Raw genomic sequence first — 19,414 nt, 5'->3', positions numbered from 1 at the left:
AGTGATTTGAAACTTGCTACATATTTTCAGTACTAAAATAAATATTTTCACCAAAATTACCCCAGGCACATTTTGGCAGACAGAAAACACAGCATTAACAAGCCATGTACCAGATGTTTGCTCCTAAGGCCTGAGAGAAAATGAGTGATCAAAGGTCTACATCCACACTAATCTTCATGCTTCCCTCTGATTTTTATAGTTGACATCTCATCTGTTTTTCCTATCACAATGGCATTCTTTTAAAGATAGGGGTCCCATACCTGCTTCATGTTCCCAGGTAGCTGGGACCACAGGCCTGTACCACCATAGCAGCTTACACTGGCATTTTTTTTTTTTTAAGAGAGAGAGAGAGAAAGAGAATTTTTAAAATATTTATTTATTTTTAGTTTTCAGCGGACACAACATCTTTGTATGTGGTGCTGAGGATCGAACCCAGGCTGCATGCATGCCAGGCGAGCGCGCTACCGCTTGAGCCACATCCCCAGCCCTACACTGGCATTCTTGATGGCCCTTTATTAGAAACTCTTTTTCATTAATATTGCTGATAGAGCTGACTTGTTGTGGGTTAGCTTGAGGTTGTCCTTCTCACCTTTATAAAGGATCTCTGGTATGCCCTTCAGCAATCCAAGGAGGGATCTCAATGGCTTTACCCGGGCTAATTAGGCAGGGAAGAACAGGCATGTTTTTCCACCCACTCCTTAATCAGTTGGTGGGCAATGGCTAACTTTGGGGGCAAGAGAAATGGGAAACTCTGATTCTGTTGCTGAATATAGGTGCCCTTTCTCTTCAGGGCTGCAGCCACCTCAGCATAACTGAACCAAGCAGCTGCCTCTAGTTCTCTCAAGTTCACCTGGATCTGAAAGACATGAGGATAAAACAAAGTAAGATTAGGAACTATAAAATTTAAAAAGACTATGACCAAAAATAAGAAAATTACTACCTTGGAAGGTAACACCCATCTACAGGTTAAATGAAACTCAGTTCTAGATATGGCCCAGACACAAGAGAAGTTCAACTAGGAATGAGACTTAAATGCATTTGAAAAAATAACAGTTTTTTAAAATAGGATACTTTAAAAAAAATCCTGAAAATATAATGCTAGGAGTATATATAGCTCAGTGGTTCTGCATGTGCTTCATATGCAGGAGATCCTGGGTTCAAAGCAAGCCCCTCCCCACCAATTCTGGAAGTACAAATACTAAAATATCAAGAGTATAGTGGTTAACAGGGAGTGGTAAATTATGAATAATACTTGTTTTACTTTGTGCTTCCATTGATTGTATGATTGAATTAAAAGAGAACTTACAAATATTACTATTTTTTGTAAAGATTAAGGGTTAATGGTAATCAAAAGCACAGTATCTTCTTTGCAGGAAGCAAACAAATGCAAACTTTGTCCACAGGAAATCAAAACAGAATATTCTATTAAAATCAAAGCATATAATGGGCATACTTTGGCTCGAAAGGACCACAGTGCTATTATCAGAGATGCCACAGATGAAAATGAGTGAGATGAGCTTAGATAAGACAACATCTAAGCACCTTTAAACCAGAAGTTCCTATAATTTTATATCATTAGCCCCCAAGATCCTGACTAACTTGAGCAATGAGATGAATCCTAAAATTGGTCATTAAATTTGATATATGTATTTTATGCCTATTATTTAAGGTACTAGTATAATCTAAAGATGAAAAATAAAATTTTATCAGATAAATGATGTTGAAACAACTGCAAAAGAATGAAATTGGATCCTTACTCATGCACCAGATACCAAAAAACAAAACAACAACAAAACCTGAAACCATAAACCACTTAAAAGAAAACATAGGGAATGAGCATCTAGACCCTGGACTGGGCAATGAGTTTGTAGATAAGACATCAAAAGCTAGGCAACAAAAGCAAAAATAGGATTATATCAAACACAAAAGCTTCTGCAAATAGATGAACTCTAGATAGGGCAGAGGGTTGGAGGGAAAGGGAGGGGGCATGGGGTTAGAAATGATGGTGGAACACGATGATCATTATTATCCAAAGTACATGTTTGAAGACATGAATTGGTGTGAATATACTTTGTATACAACCAGAGATATAAAAAATTGTGCTCTACATGTGTAATAAAACTTCTAATGCATTCTGCTGTCATATATAAATTTAAAAAATTAAAAAAAAGTTTCTGCACAGGAAAGGAAACAATAAAATGAAAAGGCACTCTACAAAATGGGAGGAAATATTTGCAGACCATTTATATGATAAGGAGTTAATATCCGAAATGTGTAAGGAACTCTTACAATTCAACAGCAAATAACCCAATTAAAAATGGGCAAAATGCCTAAATAGGCATTTCTCCAATGAAGAAATACAAATGGACAAAAGATATATAAAAAAATGTTCAGTGGTACTTATTACCAGGGAAATGCAAATTAAAACCATGGTGAGATATCACCTCATACCTGATAATAGCTAGCAACAAAGGAAAATGAATATTGGCAAAGATGTGGGGGAAAAGAGAATCCTGTACATTGCTGAAGGAAATTTAAATGTGTATGGTCACTATAGAAAACAATATGGAGGGCTGGGGTCGTGGCTCAGTTGGTAGAGCGCTTGCCTGGCATGTGTGAGGCACTGGGTTTGATTCTTGGCACCACATATAAGTAAATAAATAAAGGTCCATCAACAACTAAAAACTTAAATCTCCATATTGTTATATTTTTTTAATCAAAACATTAAAAATAGAATGATCATTTAATCCAGGAATACTACTTCTGGGTATATATCTAAATGAAATGAAATCTGTCTCTTGAAGGAATATCTGAACTCCTATGTTCACAATATCCAGGATACGGAAACAACTAAAATGTCTATTAAGGAATGAATAATGTGGCATATACTGATGATGCAATATTATTGAGTCTTAAACAAGAGGAAATCCTGCATTTGCAACAAGGTGATGGACTGGAGGGAAGGCTAAGTGGAATAAACCAGATACAGAAAGACAAATTCTGTGTGATCTTACATGTGGAATATAAGAGTCAAATACATAGAAACAAAGAGTGGAGTGGCTGGAGGGAAGGGAATATAGAGAGGTGTTGGTCAAAGAATATAAAATAAATACACAAAATATAAAATAATATACAATATAAGTTCTGGAGACCTGTACAACATAGGGTCTATAGTTAACAGTACTATTTTGAATATATTAAAATTTGCTAAAAGGATAGATCTTTTGCAAATGGCTCTTACCACAAAAGAAAAAAAAAAAAAAAAAACAAAGGAGACAAGAGGAAACTTTTGGAAATTCTGGGTAAGTTGATGACATTCATAAAGATTAATTGATGGCTTCATGGGGTATATTTTAAATACCCATCAAGTTGGATATATTAAATATCTATAGCTTTTTATATGCTAATTATACCTCAATAGTTAAAAATATAAAGAAATTGTCTTATGATTGATATATGTGCAAGGGAGAGTGGCAATTTTTGGTTTCCTTTACTAGAATGCAAATTCTTTGAGGGTATAAATCGAATCTTACATATCACTGTATAATCTACACCCACTGGACTAGACTCACTCACTAGCTCACTGACTACTTGCAGACCAGCAGATTGGATGAAGCAAAGGAAATATCCCAGAGTAAATGAAAGATAAGAATTTACCTCTGTCTGCCCTGGTTTCACGGTTGCATGACAAGCAATCATGAGTGAGCTGTTAGGAAAGGGCCAATGCTGGGATGCAGAGTACTGTAGTCTTTCCAACTCCAGTCCCACCTCCTCTGCAACTTCCCTTCGGACAGCATCTTCCACACTTTCACCTGCAAGAACTCAGATTAATTCAGGACAGTTCTGGAGCCGGAAGTTTGCATCATGTTTCTGTACCATGATAGCCCATAAAAAACTGGCTCTAAAGTCTCAATAAAATACTCTTGGGAGGTCCTCAATATCTGAGTTTCTCTCTCTCTCTCTCTCTTTCTCTCTCTCTCTTCATATAATATATATATATATATACACACCTATTTTTTTTTTTTTTGGTACCAGGGATTGAACCCAGGACTGCTTAACCACTGAACCATATCTTCCACACTTAAAAAAAATATCTTAGAGACAGGATGTCACTAAATTGTTTAGTGCCTCACTAAGTTGCTGAGGCTGGTTTTGAACTTGTGATCCTCCTGCCTAGCCTCCCAAGCTGCTGGGATTACAGGCGTGTGCCACCGCACCCAGCTCCTACTATAGTTATATATTATAACTATATTATATAAGGGCTTCAATGGGAGAGGCTACTACTGCCCTCACCTTTAATAAAAATCTCACTTTTCACCATTTTTAAGTTTTGCTCCAAAAAACTAAGAAAGAAAACAAACAACAACCCTGTAAATAAATATGGAAATCTTAGTACTATGCATGCTGAAGTATTTAGAGAAAAGCATACTAGGTCCACAGTCTGTACATCAGAGATAAAATGAATTGATGGATAGATGAATGGATATGCAATAAAATTAGTGGCATAAATAAGTATTGACTCTAGGTAGTAGCTGAATGGGTGTTCACTATGTAATCTTCTTAACTATGCTGTGTTTGAAGTTTTGCCTAACACAATATTGGAAATTCATAATGCCAGAAGGCAGTTTTCTTGATATAATAGGAAAGATGGTGCTTGAGATTCAAAGAAGTATGGTAACAAAACAGAGAAATGTCGACTATTAATAAGATTTTCTGTCTCCCACTATCACCTGAATATCCCCCCACACTTCTTACCTATATCACAAAAACCTGCCAAAGCAGAATATAGTCCCTTGGGAAAGGAGTGCTGGCGGGCAAGCAGACATCGGGTCCCATCAGACACCAGAGTGATCACCACAGGAGCCATCTAGAGAAGGAGAACAGAAATTAGACACTGGCATTTTGGGGCCTGCTAACTGGGCAGAAGGAATAGATAATTAAAGAAGCCTTTTTCCACTGAGCCACATCCCCAGCCCCTATTTGTATTTTATTTAGGGTCTCACCGGGTTGCTTAGGGCCTTGCTAAATTGCTGAGGTTGGCTTTGAACTCTCAATCCTCCTGTCTCAGCCTCCCTAACCACTGAGATTACAGGCATGCATTATCGTGCCCAGTTTAGGAAGCATTTTGATTGTATAGGCTTCCTTCCCCAGGACAGTGTAACTCACAACCTTCTTGGATTACTGTTCCCTTAAAGCAACCCTTACCTGTGGGTAATAGATTATCTTATTGGAAGAACACACACGCTTGCTGCCAGCCATGTTCTTCTTGGTGGGCTGCCCACTTCTGCTGCAGAACTGATGATCATCATGCCAACGGAGAAGAGATTGAGCCTAGAAATACACAGAGGGGCCTGGTTTCATTTGGAGAGAATAAGATTCATCCACAACAGAATTGGGCCTGGTATCTAGAGCAACGTAGAGGGAAATGCTAATCCCTTTCCACCTCACTATCTTTAACTGATTACTAACTGTTTAAGATAAGGAAACTATCTGGATATATTCCCCTAGCATCAGAAATATGAATAAAAGGAAGTACAGAGTGTATTATGATTATTCAATAAAATATAAAAAGATAACAAGCACCCATGTATTCATGACCAGCTTAAAAAGAAAACATTTTTAGTATAGGTAAACACCCCCATGTATTTCTCTTTAATAGGCTGGATTTTTTTTTTTTTTTTTTTTTTTGCAACTAAGTGTCAGAGTTTTTAAATTAAATAGACAATCAAAATGCCAAATGAAGTAGACTCTAAAGCAGTGAGGACAAGTTATTAAAACAATTCAAAAATTATTTCTCAGGCTAAAGACATTCTGTATGTCCTTCTGTGGGCCAATAATAATGTTTATGAGACTGATGGCTCTCTTGCCATAGATCTGCATGTCCTTAGGAGAAAAGAGCCTTGATAGCAATTCTGCCAAAAACAAGGGTAAAATAAAGAAGAAGCAGGGCTATGATCCACAAAAGAAGAAATCAAATGTCACTCTAGTCTTGCGTAGCACACATGGATTTGACCCAACTTTATTAAATTTCCTACAGAATTGATAAATCAGAACCTACCGTGAATAACAAGGAGGAATCCACTGGATTCAGTTGAAAGAGAGCCTTCCTCAGCTCAACGAAAGACCCCTTGAGTTCTGTCTCCAATTCAGATTTTGGTAAGGAGGCTAGAAAATCAGAAGAGAGAAGGAAATTAAACAATTGTCAAATCTGTCTCTGAGCCCCTACCCCAGTCTATCTTGATAGATCGGTGTTTCCCAAACTTGCCTAATAAGACTCAACTGGGAAAAGTAAAAAATATACAGGTTCTCAAGCTCCTACCTGGAGATTTTGAAGCGGCAGGTGTGGAGTGAGGCCCAGAATTCTTTTTTTTTTTCTTTATTTAACAAGCACCAGGTGATTCTTATGGTCAGGCCAGTTTGGGAAACATTAGAGCATAAGTATTTCTCAAGATCCTCTTCAAGGCAATAAACTCATTTGAATTAGTCACAAACTCTCCCTAGAAAAGAGATGAAATGGACCTCTAAATTCCTCTCTGAACCTCATTCCAGCATCATTACATTTACACCCAGACCCTTAAAAAGAGAGAAGGAAAGTTTGATAGGAGCCATAAATCTAAAGCAGAGTGGTTCCCACCTGATGGTCTGGGGACCCAGATCTACTCCATGGTAACACTCATTTCTGTGCATTGGTAAGAGCAATACTGTGATGATATGAATTTCAAAACATTTCTTATAAAATATTTAAGACTTAAAATGTGTCTACAACATGTACATTCAGAAAAATGAGAAATTATATCCCATCTATGTATGATATATTAAAGTGCATAAATGCAAAAAAAATATAAAGGTATGGAGAAAATACAATAAATATCTGTGTACGCACCACTTAGCTTAGAAAGCAAACATTAAAAAGGTCCTTTATTTTCTTTTAAATGAGAGAAATTTTATGACCTTACTAAAAAAAATTAAAAGTTGATAACTTTTGTACTCCTATTTTTGTATTTTCTTGAAATACTATTTTGTGAAATCTCAAAGTCTTAGAATTGCTGAGAAGTACCCACTAGAAAGTGTTATGTACCATATGTGGAAGAGGAGCTATTCAGACCTAGATCCAGAGCAAACCATGCTTCATGCTGTTCAGAGCATCCAATCAGCACAGAATCTTGTATTCTTTGTGCATCCTGTCCAAACTTACCCAGGAGCCTTTCCAACTCTAAGAAACAGAACATACACACACAACAAACAAACAAACAAAAACAAGAGTTTCAATAATATCACCGAAGCCAGATTAGACTTACAGAAAATCATCTACTTTAGCTTGAAGTTTAACTATCCAGTTGCCCCTCAGTATTTGTGGTGACTGATTATAGAACCACCTACAGATACCAAAATCTGCAGATGCTTACGTCTCTTATATAAAATGGTATAGTATTTATATATAACCTATGTATATCCTTTCATAAACTTTAAATCATCACTATATTACTTGCAATCACCAATACACTACAAACATTAAGTAAACGTTGTTATACTGTATGGTTTAGGGGAAAATAACAAAAAAAAGTCCATACATGTTCAGCACAGTCACAATTTAAAAAAAATTTTTTTTGGCATCCACAGTTATTTGAGGATATGGAGGCCAACTGTGCTTAAAGTCACTGCTCTGAAGCTAATTAGCTGTATAACATTCATTGGTTAATCACTTTACTTCTTTGGCCTCCAATTTCTCAACGGCAATTTGAGGAATTTTGTATAACTCTGTTTATGATTGTATGATGCAAGGAACATACCTCTTCATTCATAAAATGAGTGACAGTCAACTTTTTTATGCATTGAAAAAAATGTTAACTGCTTTCGAGTGGAGTCCTTGTATTTGTTGGAAATTACCTATGCAAGTACTCCAACATCTGACCCATGACAGAAATTTACTGGCAATGTATTTAGAAGTTAGCCAGTATATAGTGACTTGTTATATTTATGTATCAATATAAAACTGAAAGTTAATATTTTAATATCCAATCCCAGCTGGGTGCTATAGTACAGGCTTATAGTCCCAGGTACTCAGAAGGCTGAGGCAGGAGGATTGTTTGAGCCCAGGCGCTCAAGGCCAACCTGGGCAACATAGTAAGATATTGAGATCCCATTAAAAAAAAACAAAAACACTAAATCCCAACTGCTTAGATATCTATATTTATACACACTAAAAAAGAGTTCTCTAAACAAATTAATTTTAATTCACTTTAAATTTTGATCTTAGGAGATCAAAATTTTGATCTTAGGAGATTACATGCCTGTAATCCTAGTGTCTCAGGAAGCTGAGGCAGGAAGATCATGAGCTCAAAGCTAGCCTCAGCAAAAATGAGGTACTATGCAACTCAGTGAGACATTGTCTCTAAATAAAATACAAAATCAGGCTGGGAATGTGGCTCAGGACAGAGTGCCCATGAGTTAAAAAAAAAAAAAATTTTTTTATCTAGTAAAAACTAAGAAAGGATGCAAATTTTAAACAGTAAAACAATTACAACTCCATGGAAGCTGGAAATCACCAGTGTAAGGCAGAAGTTGGCAAACTTTCTCTATAAAGAGATACTAATTAATTCAGGCTTTGTGAGTCATACAGTCTGTCACAATACTTAGCTGCCATTGTGTGGCAAAAGCAGCCATGGACAGTATGTCAACGCATAACTATGGCTCTGTTCCAGTAAAAATTTATTTATAGGGGCTGAGGATGTAGTCCAATGGCAGAGTGTGTTCAGCATGTTTGAGGCCCTGGGTTCAGTCCCCAGCACTGAAAAAACAAATGTTTTTACAAAACAGGCAGCAGGTTCCATTTCATAGCAGTTTTGTTGACCTCTGGTTTAAAATATTAGAGTTCATATCATCACCTAATATTTGACTGGTCAACTAAGGTTGTCCATAAAATAAATGACTAATTGGCAGAAGCAGCTGTAAAAGCTTGAGATGCAGAAGCTGTTTGAAAAATTTGGATGCTAAAGTCCAAGAATATTTCTCTGAGATCCAATATGGACTGAATTCTGCTTAGTGGCCACAGGTGATCTACTCTACCCGTCCGCATTGGGCTTACCTAATAGGTTAAGCCGGGGGACCAGGTATTGATGTCCTGATGGCTGAAGCAAAGGAGCCAGGCTATGAAAGAGGTAAAATGCTCCTGTCTGCTGGGCTTTTCTGCATGTGTTATCATCTTCTTTCAGTTCAAATAAATACCTGCATTTGGGAAATAATTAAGCCATTACAAGACCATACTTACTAGCATAGCATATATTTTTGAGAATTCTGTTCCTGCATCCCTCTCCCACCATGGTTATTTCCCTTTACTTATTTATTTACATTCTAATGTGCTCTATAAAGGATCTGAGGTGGCTACAGGCAATCACTGCTTCTGTTCTTCATTCTACTGCACCCCTTGCCCACACTTCTGTGGGTGCACTGTCACACTATTTGTTCATTTGACTCCCCTGGAAGACTTTGATCTTCTTAAGGACAGAGTCTGCCTTTCTCAGCTCTGCACCTGTCATTAGCATACTGAATGGCTCAATTTGATAAATATTTATTGAACCTCGAGGGTAATAAAATATTTACTGAATGAACCTCAAGGAACTTTGCCAATATTATACTGTGAGGCAAGAATTTACAGGCAGTGGAGTGAAAGGAAAACAGGTACCATAATGAAACATCAACCAAAGAATACCTAGAGAAAGGAGCAGACTTGATTACTGCAGACGGCCAAGGAGCAGACACTATACCTTCAGGAGCTTTCATTTGATCGAGCAAAGATAAGACACACATTTATCTTCAGTGTACCCTGACTTTAAACATCTAGCTCCAAAAGTAGACACTACTGGCGGCTTATCTGTTTTGAAGGGACCACTGATGAAGCCTATATGTGACTTGTTTAATGAGGACAATATTTTCAATAGCCAAAATAAAAATGTGGGAAAACAAACATCCTTTTATTGATTTCTCAGAAAGAGATAAAATGGAATTCTAGGCTTTTCCAATACCTTTATTAAGGGTGGTCTGATCTCTTCAAGATCCTCGGGAATCGAGTCAGGGTCCATGTGATTAGTAGAGATTGAACACAGATGCTTTTTTGGGCCTTGGGATTAACAACAAAAAAAAAATTTTTGCCTATCAAAAACCCTAAAACAGATTCTTAGGTATATGGCATATTTTGTCAAGTAAGTGGAAAATATGATTTACTGACAGAAATCAGAAAATCTGTAGGATCTGGGAGCATTTGTAACACCAGTAGGGAGCATTGGCTTAACAATGAAAATACAAAGCAAAATGACAAACACATTCCAGTAGCCATTTTTAGGAACTTATTTTGATTGTGTAATAAAGGTAATTATAATGAGCTCTTTACAACTAGAAGACAAAAGAAACTGGATCTTTTAAGACCTGTGATATTTTAAAACTCATTTTAAGTGACTGCAGCCTGGAATGGGGAGTAAAGACTCCTTGTTTTTCAAAGTAGGGTGACCAAGAAGTTACCAAATATAAATAATGGAACAAACACTGTTGCTTTCACAAAAGAGTAAGAGTGGTACAACCTGTGCTCTGCCCCAATGACCCTAAAAAGCAAAACACCCACAAATGGAACAGGAACTAAGTCCAAAAGTTCCTCATACTCATACTCTCCTCAGTAAAGAACTGTGTTTTAAAATAACTCATTTTCTCCATTTAGTTATAATAGTATAGAAGTTACTATGCTAAAATTATACCAAGAAAACCTTTAGCTGTTTTTTCTTATACCCGTTAAAAAAGTCATTCTTTAGAAATTAGAAAATATACAATTATCAGTTTTTTTAAAAAAAGGAAATAATCAGCAATCCTACCAGAGATGATCACTATTTACACTTTGGAACTCTACAAACTTTAAGATTATACATCAGTGCATGTATAGGTATATTTAGAATCAGTCATACCTACTCTTTTGTAGTCTTTTCTTCTTAAACATATATAAACATTTTTTATATCGTAACATATTCTTTACTTATAGACTTTTATTCTTTTCTCATGCTTTCAATTCATTTTATTTTTATTTATTTTTTTAAAATATTTTTTTTTAGTTGTAAGTGGACACAGTACCTTTATTTTATTTGTTTATTTTTTATGTGGTGCTGGGGATCAAACCCAGTGCCTCACGCATGCTAAGCAAGCACTCTGCCACTAAGCCACAACTCTGGCCTCAATTCATTTTAAATATATTTAATCACTTTAAGATTCTCGTTTCTTAGACTTCTTCTCAATAATTTTGTTATTGTTTTTGGAGTCTCAGTGTAAGAAGGACAAACATCTAAATGTCCAAAAATATCAAAAAATTTTGTAATTTTGTTGTTGATCACTCTTGCTCATGAAGAATTTTATGCCTATTAATTTTGCACTCGGCACTCAAGTTTGGTAAGGCTAACTAGAGAGCCTGGTTGTGTGTGTCTGGCTCCTGAAGGGTTTTACATTTGATTTGCAAGGTGTCCCAGAGGTATTATCAGTCCAGGATTACTACTTCAGTTCCTTTATTAGGCGGGGGTTCTTGGGCTATACCACAGAGGTTGCAAACATTCAAACCCTAAAACTATGAGAGCAGGCTAGTGATTTCAAATTTCTACAGGCTAAGACAAAGAATTCCATTGTCATCTTTCTGTGTGATTATAGATTTTTCTTTTCTTTTTTTTTTTAAAGTATTTAGTTTTTAGTTGTAGTTGGACACAATACACTTATTTTATTTATTTGTATGTGGTGCTGAGGATCGAACCCAGGGCCTTGCACATGCGAGGCAAGCGCTCTACCGCTGAGCCACAACCTCAGCCCCTAGGTTTTTATTTTCTAGTCTGCTTTTCGCTGAAGGTTAGTTCTTTCAGGGGGAAGGAGGTATTGGAGTTATCCGCATTATTTTCAGGAAACTTCATGAAATGTTATTCAATATAGTTCTTAATATGTTTATTATTCCATCTATGCATGAACTTTAATTTATTTAACTCCTTCCTTATTATTCATTAGTTAATACTTCAGTATTAATATATTCAGTAATACTTCATAGTTGCACTGTTTTATGTACTAAGGGTATCATAGTGGAAGAGACAAAATCTTATCCTTATGTTTTTGGTGGTGCTGGGGATAGCACCCAGGCCTCACGCGTGTCAGGAAAGTGCTCTAACACTGGGCCACATCCATAGCCCCAAAGTCTTAACAGAATTTACCTTCAAGAGTGTGAGATATTTTAGGTATTTCAGATATTATTGGAAATTTCATTTGTTTAAAATCTTTTCAATGATAAATAATTTACATTGAACATTCTTAATGGTAATTTCATATTTAATCCTCAAAATGGGATTTTTGAGATGTTTAGATTTCATAACTTATTAGGCCCAGAATAGAATAGTCAGGGCTCAGGTTAGTCACAACTTACCTAGACTTAGTGACATAGGTTGACAGCAGCCTATAGCAACAAAAGGATTTTCCTCTGAAAGCTATTCCACAATACAGAGACATTGTGAGATCCCTAGAGAAAACAGGAGTTTAAAGAAAATTAAAGTAATGAATCACCAAGAGTTATATTTTAAGCCAGGTTAGGATGGCTTTGTAATATTAAGAGAAACTAAGAGTTAGGTGATTTGGCTTCACCATTGTACTTCCACCACTAACAAACCTAAGCATCTCAATTTTTCAGAGCTTCTCTCTTAATCTACAAAATTGAAATTTGTTCTGCCAAGCTGATAAGTTATGAGAATTGCCTAATTATCCTTCATATTGTGGAACTGTTGCTGGGAGATGGCTGCCAGGCTATGGCCTAAATCTCTCTCCTTCCTTGCATGTGGAGAAAACAAAGGCTGGGTCCTAACAATTGAATATGAGTGAAAGTAGTATGTTCCGTCTAGGCTGAAGCAATCATGAAGTGGGTATGCCTTTTCCATTCTCTTTTTCTCCTTCTCCTTGTAAGACTCCACGGGAAAAGGATAGATTAGATGGTGAAGCTTTTTCACACATGGAGAAAAAGCTGTCTAGTGACCAAAGATGCTCTAGGTTGGGTTATTTGTGAATGAGAAATAAAATTCTACTACATAGGCTAAGGGATGATGTAGCTCAGCTATGGAGCACTTGCCCAGTGTGCACAGGCTCTGGGTTTAATCCTCAGCACTACAAGAAAATAAATAAGATGGGGCTGGGGTTGTGGCTCAGTGGTAGAGAACTTGCCTAGCATGTGCAAGACCCTGGGTTCGATCCTCAGCACCACATAAAAATAAAGAAATAAAATAAAGATTAAAAAAAAAGAAAAGAAATAAGAGCTTCAGCCATATTAAGTCACTAAAATGATTTTATTTTTATTTTTTGGTGTTGGGGATTGAAACCAGGCCTTGTGCAGGGAGCATGTATTCTGCTATTAAGTTATACTGCTGGCCGTTGAATTTTTTTGATAGAATCTTGCTGCGTTGCCTAGGCTGGTCTTGAACTCCTGGGCTCAAGTGATTCTCCTGCCTCTGCCTCCCAAATAGCTGGGACTACAGGCACACACCACTGCATCCGGCTTGGCTACTAAAAATTTGAAGTTTATTTATTAAAATGTCAAGCATTATTCTAATTAATAGATCAAGTAAAAAGCCTGGGATATCTTCATAGTAATGAAACAAAGTTTCTCAGAATACATAAAAACCAACATCCCTCTGGGAATGAGTTAATAGGAAATTCTGTACATAAGAAAAATATAAAATCATAGACACTAGGAAAATATTTCAAAAGGCAGCTATATAAATTCACATGGATCCAAGACAGTTTCTATCTTTTGTAGCTCACTGGAAGAGGGGGGAAAAAACTGTATCTGAAGAATCCATTCTGCAAAATATGGTTCCTTTTATTATTTATTTATTTTTTCCATGCTGGGGATTGAATCAAGGGCCTAGGGCATGCTGAGCAAGCACTCTACCACTAGCTACATCCAAGGCCCCCATGGTTCCTTTTATTTATTTATTTATTTATTTATTTATTTTTAAAATATTTTTCATTAGTTGTTGATAGTCATTTATTTATTTATTTATATGTGGTGCTGAGAATCGAACCCAGTACCTTAGACATGGTAGGCAAGCACTCTACCACTGAGCCACAACCCCAGCCCCTATTTATTTGTTTTTTAAAAGATTTTTTTAAAAAATATGGACACAATATCTTTATTTATTTTTTATGTGGTGCTAAGGATCGAACCCAGTGCCTTACATGTGCAAGGCATGTGCTCTATCCATGAGCTATAACCCCAGCAGGGTTTCTTTTAAATTGTATGTCAGTAGTATTTTCTTCCCCATGAAAATACCTTTCATATTAGCAGCAAAAAAAAAAAAAAATCACAAATTTTCAATGAAAAAAATGGGAAAATCAGTACAGCTAAATAATAAGCCATCCCTTTAATTGTGCCCAAGGGAAGCAAGCTTTGACCTTAACCTACAAAGGAATAAGTAAAGTTTGAGGTCTACTTCTTGGTTGCATAATTATGAGTCACTGGTGACTAATCTTTGGATAGTTTTAGCTGCAATCTATGTCCTAAGCAAGGGTAAAATATATTTAGCAATGGGAGTCAACAAAGTATTTGTTGAATATTGACTTTATACAGGGTCTCTCTTAAGGAGCACAAAAATTTATAGGATGAAAATTCCTACATTCAAGAAACTTTAGCAAGAGAGAGAATGCAAATATATAACTAGCTTTCACAGAAGGCAATATGTGATATGTGGGTTGCAAAGCACTCTTTGAGACAGTATTTAAAGGTAAAATCCCCATTTTAATAACCCAGGAATTTGTGTGATATATTGGGAGAAATGTATTTTCAGTCAATATTTATATTTGACACAAATATTTCTAGTTCATATACAATTCAGAAAATGTGAATTGAAACAATATTTTTAGAGATCAATTTAGGAATACTTATTAAAATGTTAAATAAGCATTCCTTTCACCTAACAATTCTACTTCTAGGAATTTATTCTAGGAAGAGAAGGACATGTACAAGAATGTTTTAAAGATTATAATGAAATGGAATAACACACTTTGCTGTTAAAAATAAATAGAAAATAATATAACAGTTAAAAAAATATTTATGTAGTAATAGGGAAGTTTATTCAGAATCTATCATTAAGTAAGAAAAGCAAGGGGTCAATAGGAGATGTTGATGTTGATCAAAAGCACTAAAATAATATTTTAGACAGGATAATTAAGTTAGACAGGATATTAAATTCTGGAGATTTATTGTATTGCATGATGATTATAGTTAACGTATTATATATATGAAAATTACTAAGAATAGATCTTAAGTGTCCTTACTACAATTAAAAAAATATCAATGGCTTGGGTTGTGGCTCAGTGGTAGAGCGCTTGCTTAGCATGTGTGAGGCACTGGGTTTGATCCACAGCACCACATAAAAAAATAAATAGGGCTGGGGATATAGCTCAGTTGGTAGAGTACTTGCACAAGGCCCTGGGTTCAATCCCCAGCACCACAGTAAATAAATAAATATTTTGTTTTATAAATAAAACAAAATAAAGGTATTGTGTTCATCTACAATTGAAAAAAAATCACAAGAATGTGAGGTGATGGATTAGTTTGATTTAATAACTTCATAATGAATGCATGTATCAAAATTGTCTGATGCATATATATACATATATACATATATATATAATTTTTACATATTATGTTATAGCATGTATATTACATATATGATTTTTATTTGCCAGTTATGCCTTAAACTGGAGGAAAAAAGTAAGTAATATTTGGTTGGTCAGCATGGTCTAATGAATTTATAAAGAAATGGACATATACATATATTCCAGAGTACATAATTTGTGTATTTGTTTATATTTTTCAAATGACTAGAAATACACATACCAAACTTTTTTTTTAAGAGAGAGAGAATTTCAATATTTATTTTTCAGTTTTCAGCGGATACAACATCTTTGTTTGTATGTGGTGCTGAGGATCGAACTCAGGCGGCATGAATGCCAGGCGAGCGCGCTACCACTTGAGCCACATCCCCAGCCCCGTACCAAGCTCTTAACGGTGACTAATTTGGGAGAGAGGGAAGGAGATTCTAAGGGCTGAAAGAGGTACTTGTAATTTTTACTTTATTCATTTCGGCACTTAATTTTTTTTTTCTTTTTGCAACACTAGGGATTAAAAAACCAGGGATGCTGTACTACTAAGCTACATCCCCAGCCATTATTTTTAAAAACCTTTATTTATTTATCTTTACGTGGTGCTGAGGATGGAACCCAGTGCCTCACCTGTGCTAGGTGAGTGCTCTACCACTGAACCACAACCCTAGACCCTCGCCAGCCCTTTTTATTTTATTTTTTCTTTTGAGACAGGGTGTTGCTAAATTGCAGAAATTGGCCTTCAAACTGTGATCTTCTTGCCCCAGCCTACCAAATTGCTGAGATTACAGGTGTGTGCCACCTTGTCCAGTTTGCACTTAAACATTTTTATAACCGTATGTACTTATTCCTTTTTGAATAAAAGAAAGTATCATAAAATAGTAGTTCCTGGGACTAATTGGTCAATGAGGCTGTTTCTTAGCCACTGTTACTGGAAATACTTCAGCATATTCCCTGTGAGTCAAAGGGAATTCCTTTGGAGTATTTTTTGGATCCTGGGAACTGCAAGAACTATTTGGTTGTGGTTTTAACTACTGACAAATCTATGAAGCCCAGTGTACTTGGATGTCTGATGTTTTGCCCAGTTTCTGCTACCAGCCTATGGTTGAATTATCGTGGCTGACTTGGGTTTTTTTTTTCCCCCTTTAAAGTACATAGCCTAATAGAAATGAAAAATAATATTACTTTTATCAAAAACTAATAAATGATGACCTTAAGATTAACAATTTCTCTGAACTCTCTGAAATCAACGAGTCACACACATTTCTCATTCTGTTCATCTTTCCAGGAGAAGAATTAATTTATAAAGCCTAAAAGCATAACAAAAAAAGCTCATTTCAAGTCTTTATGTTACTATCACCAAGAAGAGGTTAAGACTCTGATGTTTGGGAGAGCCCTCTGGAGAGAGTCCATCTATCTTGGCATGACTATAGACCTCAACAATATGGGGACCTGAGGAACCACTGGGGTACAAATTTCAAGGTCTTATGACTTGCTTTCTAAAAGATGGTGTTTCCTCCTTTAACTAAAAAATTAAGGCAAAGAGTGAGAAGTTAGCAAATTCTATTTTTAAACAACTCTTCAAAGATGTATCAGAAAGTGATGCACTGTAGTTAATGAGATAGCTTCACAAGTGCAAAACTGGTCATTCCCCTGGTTTCTTCAAGACAGAGAAGAGATTAACCTAAATTGTAAAACACTAACTAAGAGCTTTTATTAAGTTCTAATTATGTCTCCCTATAAAATAACTTCTTGCACTTAGAACCTGAGCACATTTCTGTTCTACTGTACTCACTCTGAATTCTTTTGGGGGTGCCTTCCTAGGCCTCAAGAATCAGCAGAAACCAGCAAACTCCAAATGTTCAAGTTCAAACAGCTTCTCTTCCCTGGAGAGACCATTGTTGCTTCTGCCACACCTCCCAGAATCCTCCTAAAAGAGGCACTCTGGGAAATGTTATTTAATCCCTATGCTTGATAAAGTTCTCTATGGTTGTCAAAAAGCATACTTCTGCCACACTTCCCAGAGTTCTCCTAAGAGATGCACTCTGGGAACTGTAGTTCAATTCCTAGGCATGGCACTGTGTTTTCTAATTGCAAAGTTAACCACAGTCTTGTTAATGAATTTTTAAGATCTTTTTTTAAAAATTCTTCTTCTTCTTTTTTTTTTTTAGTTGTAGAGGAACACGATATCTTTATTATTTCATGTGGTGCTGAGGCAAGTGCTCTACCACTGAGCCAAATCTCAGCCCCCTAAGATCCTAATACCAAGAGAAATACCATGTGTGGAAAAAGTAAAGTGGCATTATATCCATTTTTAAATAATAAAATGATAAAGTTATAAATCCACTCTGAAACACAGAATGCATAGACTATGGGGATAGGGCAAAAGGGAATGGGACTCAGATAATTCTACCTTTCTTTTTTTTTTTTCTAGTTCTATCTCTGTCCACTTTAGAGCTAATTCTAACATTTCTTGAAATTCTGTTAATTTAAAAAAATAGGACTGTGTCAAGCTATGTTTGAGCTTTGAGTAGAATTTATCCTTTGATTAATTGAAGAAGAACATTTCATCTGACAGAAAGCAATCGCTTCCCTTGGTCCTGCCCTGTTGGTCCTCTTACTACTGAAGTTACTTATAGGAAAAGACAACTTTGGAGGCCATTCATTTAGCATATATTTAACAAACATCAAATATGCCTGGGACTATTAAAGGAATCGAATACACGAACATATGTTACTTGCAGTTTATAGAAGGAAACACACAAGTAAATATATAATTTGTCAGAGGGTTATAAGTGCTAGGGAGAAAAATAAAGCAAATTAATAAGAGGAATAATTTTGCTATTTTATACAGGATGGTCAGCCTTACTTGGCGATATTTGAGCAAAGACCTCAAAGGCTATAACTGAAGAAGCCAAGTTGATATCCATAGGAAAATATTTGTAGACAGAACAAAATGAGCATATCCAAAGGCTCTGGGTGGGAATGTGTCTGACAGGTTTGAGGAAAGGCTAGGACAGAGGATGGTATCAGAAATGAGGTCAAAGAGTAGTCAGGTATTAGATCACATAGGGTTTTTACAAGTCTTAAATTCTTAAACTATTGCAATGTTTTGGGCTGTTATGGGAGGAGGGATGGGAAATTACTGAAGGATTTGAGCAGAACAATTAAATGATTTGACTTATATTTTAAAAGAATCATTGTATGTGGAAGTCCAACTGTAGAGGAAAAGGATAACTAAATCCAAAATTTCCTAGTTGATATGTACCTAGATCATATGGGAAGGAAGAGCAGAGCTGGTTAGTTGACCAGCCATTTCTTTTGAACCTCTTCCATTAGACATGAACTGAAGCTTTTGAGTAGTTTGATTCATTATCTTTAAGGAAGGTACAGAAATTTTGAGGGAAACAAGATATAATGTCAATGAATTCCAAAGAGATGGTGGAGTGCACTTAGGGGAAAACGTTGCAGGTGCAATGCTAAGTGTGTCACATATTTATCATTAATCTTTATATCCTATGTAATATGTATTATTATTTGCACTTTATACTTTGTTTTAAGAAAACAGAGACTAAGAAAAGTTAAATAATTTGTCCGTATTTACATAGCTAGTCAGAAGAAGGGCTGGGACTTTCACTCTGAGTTGTCAAACTCTAGACAGAAACTGTGCTTTTGACCACTATAATGTTCTATAGACCTAGGGTATATCTCTGACCAGGCGTGGGTCAGGAAAACTGAACCAAAATATTGAAAAATA

At 35.9% G+C, this 19,414-nt stretch overlaps 1 protein-coding gene across 1 annotated transcript; it reads right to left on the bottom strand.

Moving 5' to 3' along the window:
- Positions 1-360: 360 nt before the first annotated feature.
- NUDT13 (nudix hydrolase 13) lies at positions 361-17,580 on the bottom strand. Its single transcript, XM_081268673.1, is given in 11 exon segments — positions 361-623; positions 626-661; positions 664-856; positions 3,658-3,812; positions 4,756-4,867; positions 5,206-5,331; positions 6,059-6,165; positions 7,079-7,213; positions 9,086-9,225; positions 12,431-12,523; positions 17,453-17,580. Coding segments are annotated over 10 exon segments (1,119 nt in total). The 5' UTR covers positions 12,514-12,523; positions 17,453-17,580; the 3' UTR covers positions 361-591.
- Positions 17,581-19,414: the final 1,834 nt, after the last annotated feature.

This window comes from Spermophilus citellus (genome assembly GCF_964194105.1).
Source record: "Spermophilus citellus genome assembly, chromosome: 15".
Taxonomy (NCBI): domain Eukaryota; kingdom Metazoa; phylum Chordata; class Mammalia; order Rodentia; family Sciuridae; genus Spermophilus; species Spermophilus citellus.
The sequence above is the reverse complement of the archived record's forward strand: the minus strand, read 5'-3'. Positions and strand labels throughout refer to the sequence as shown.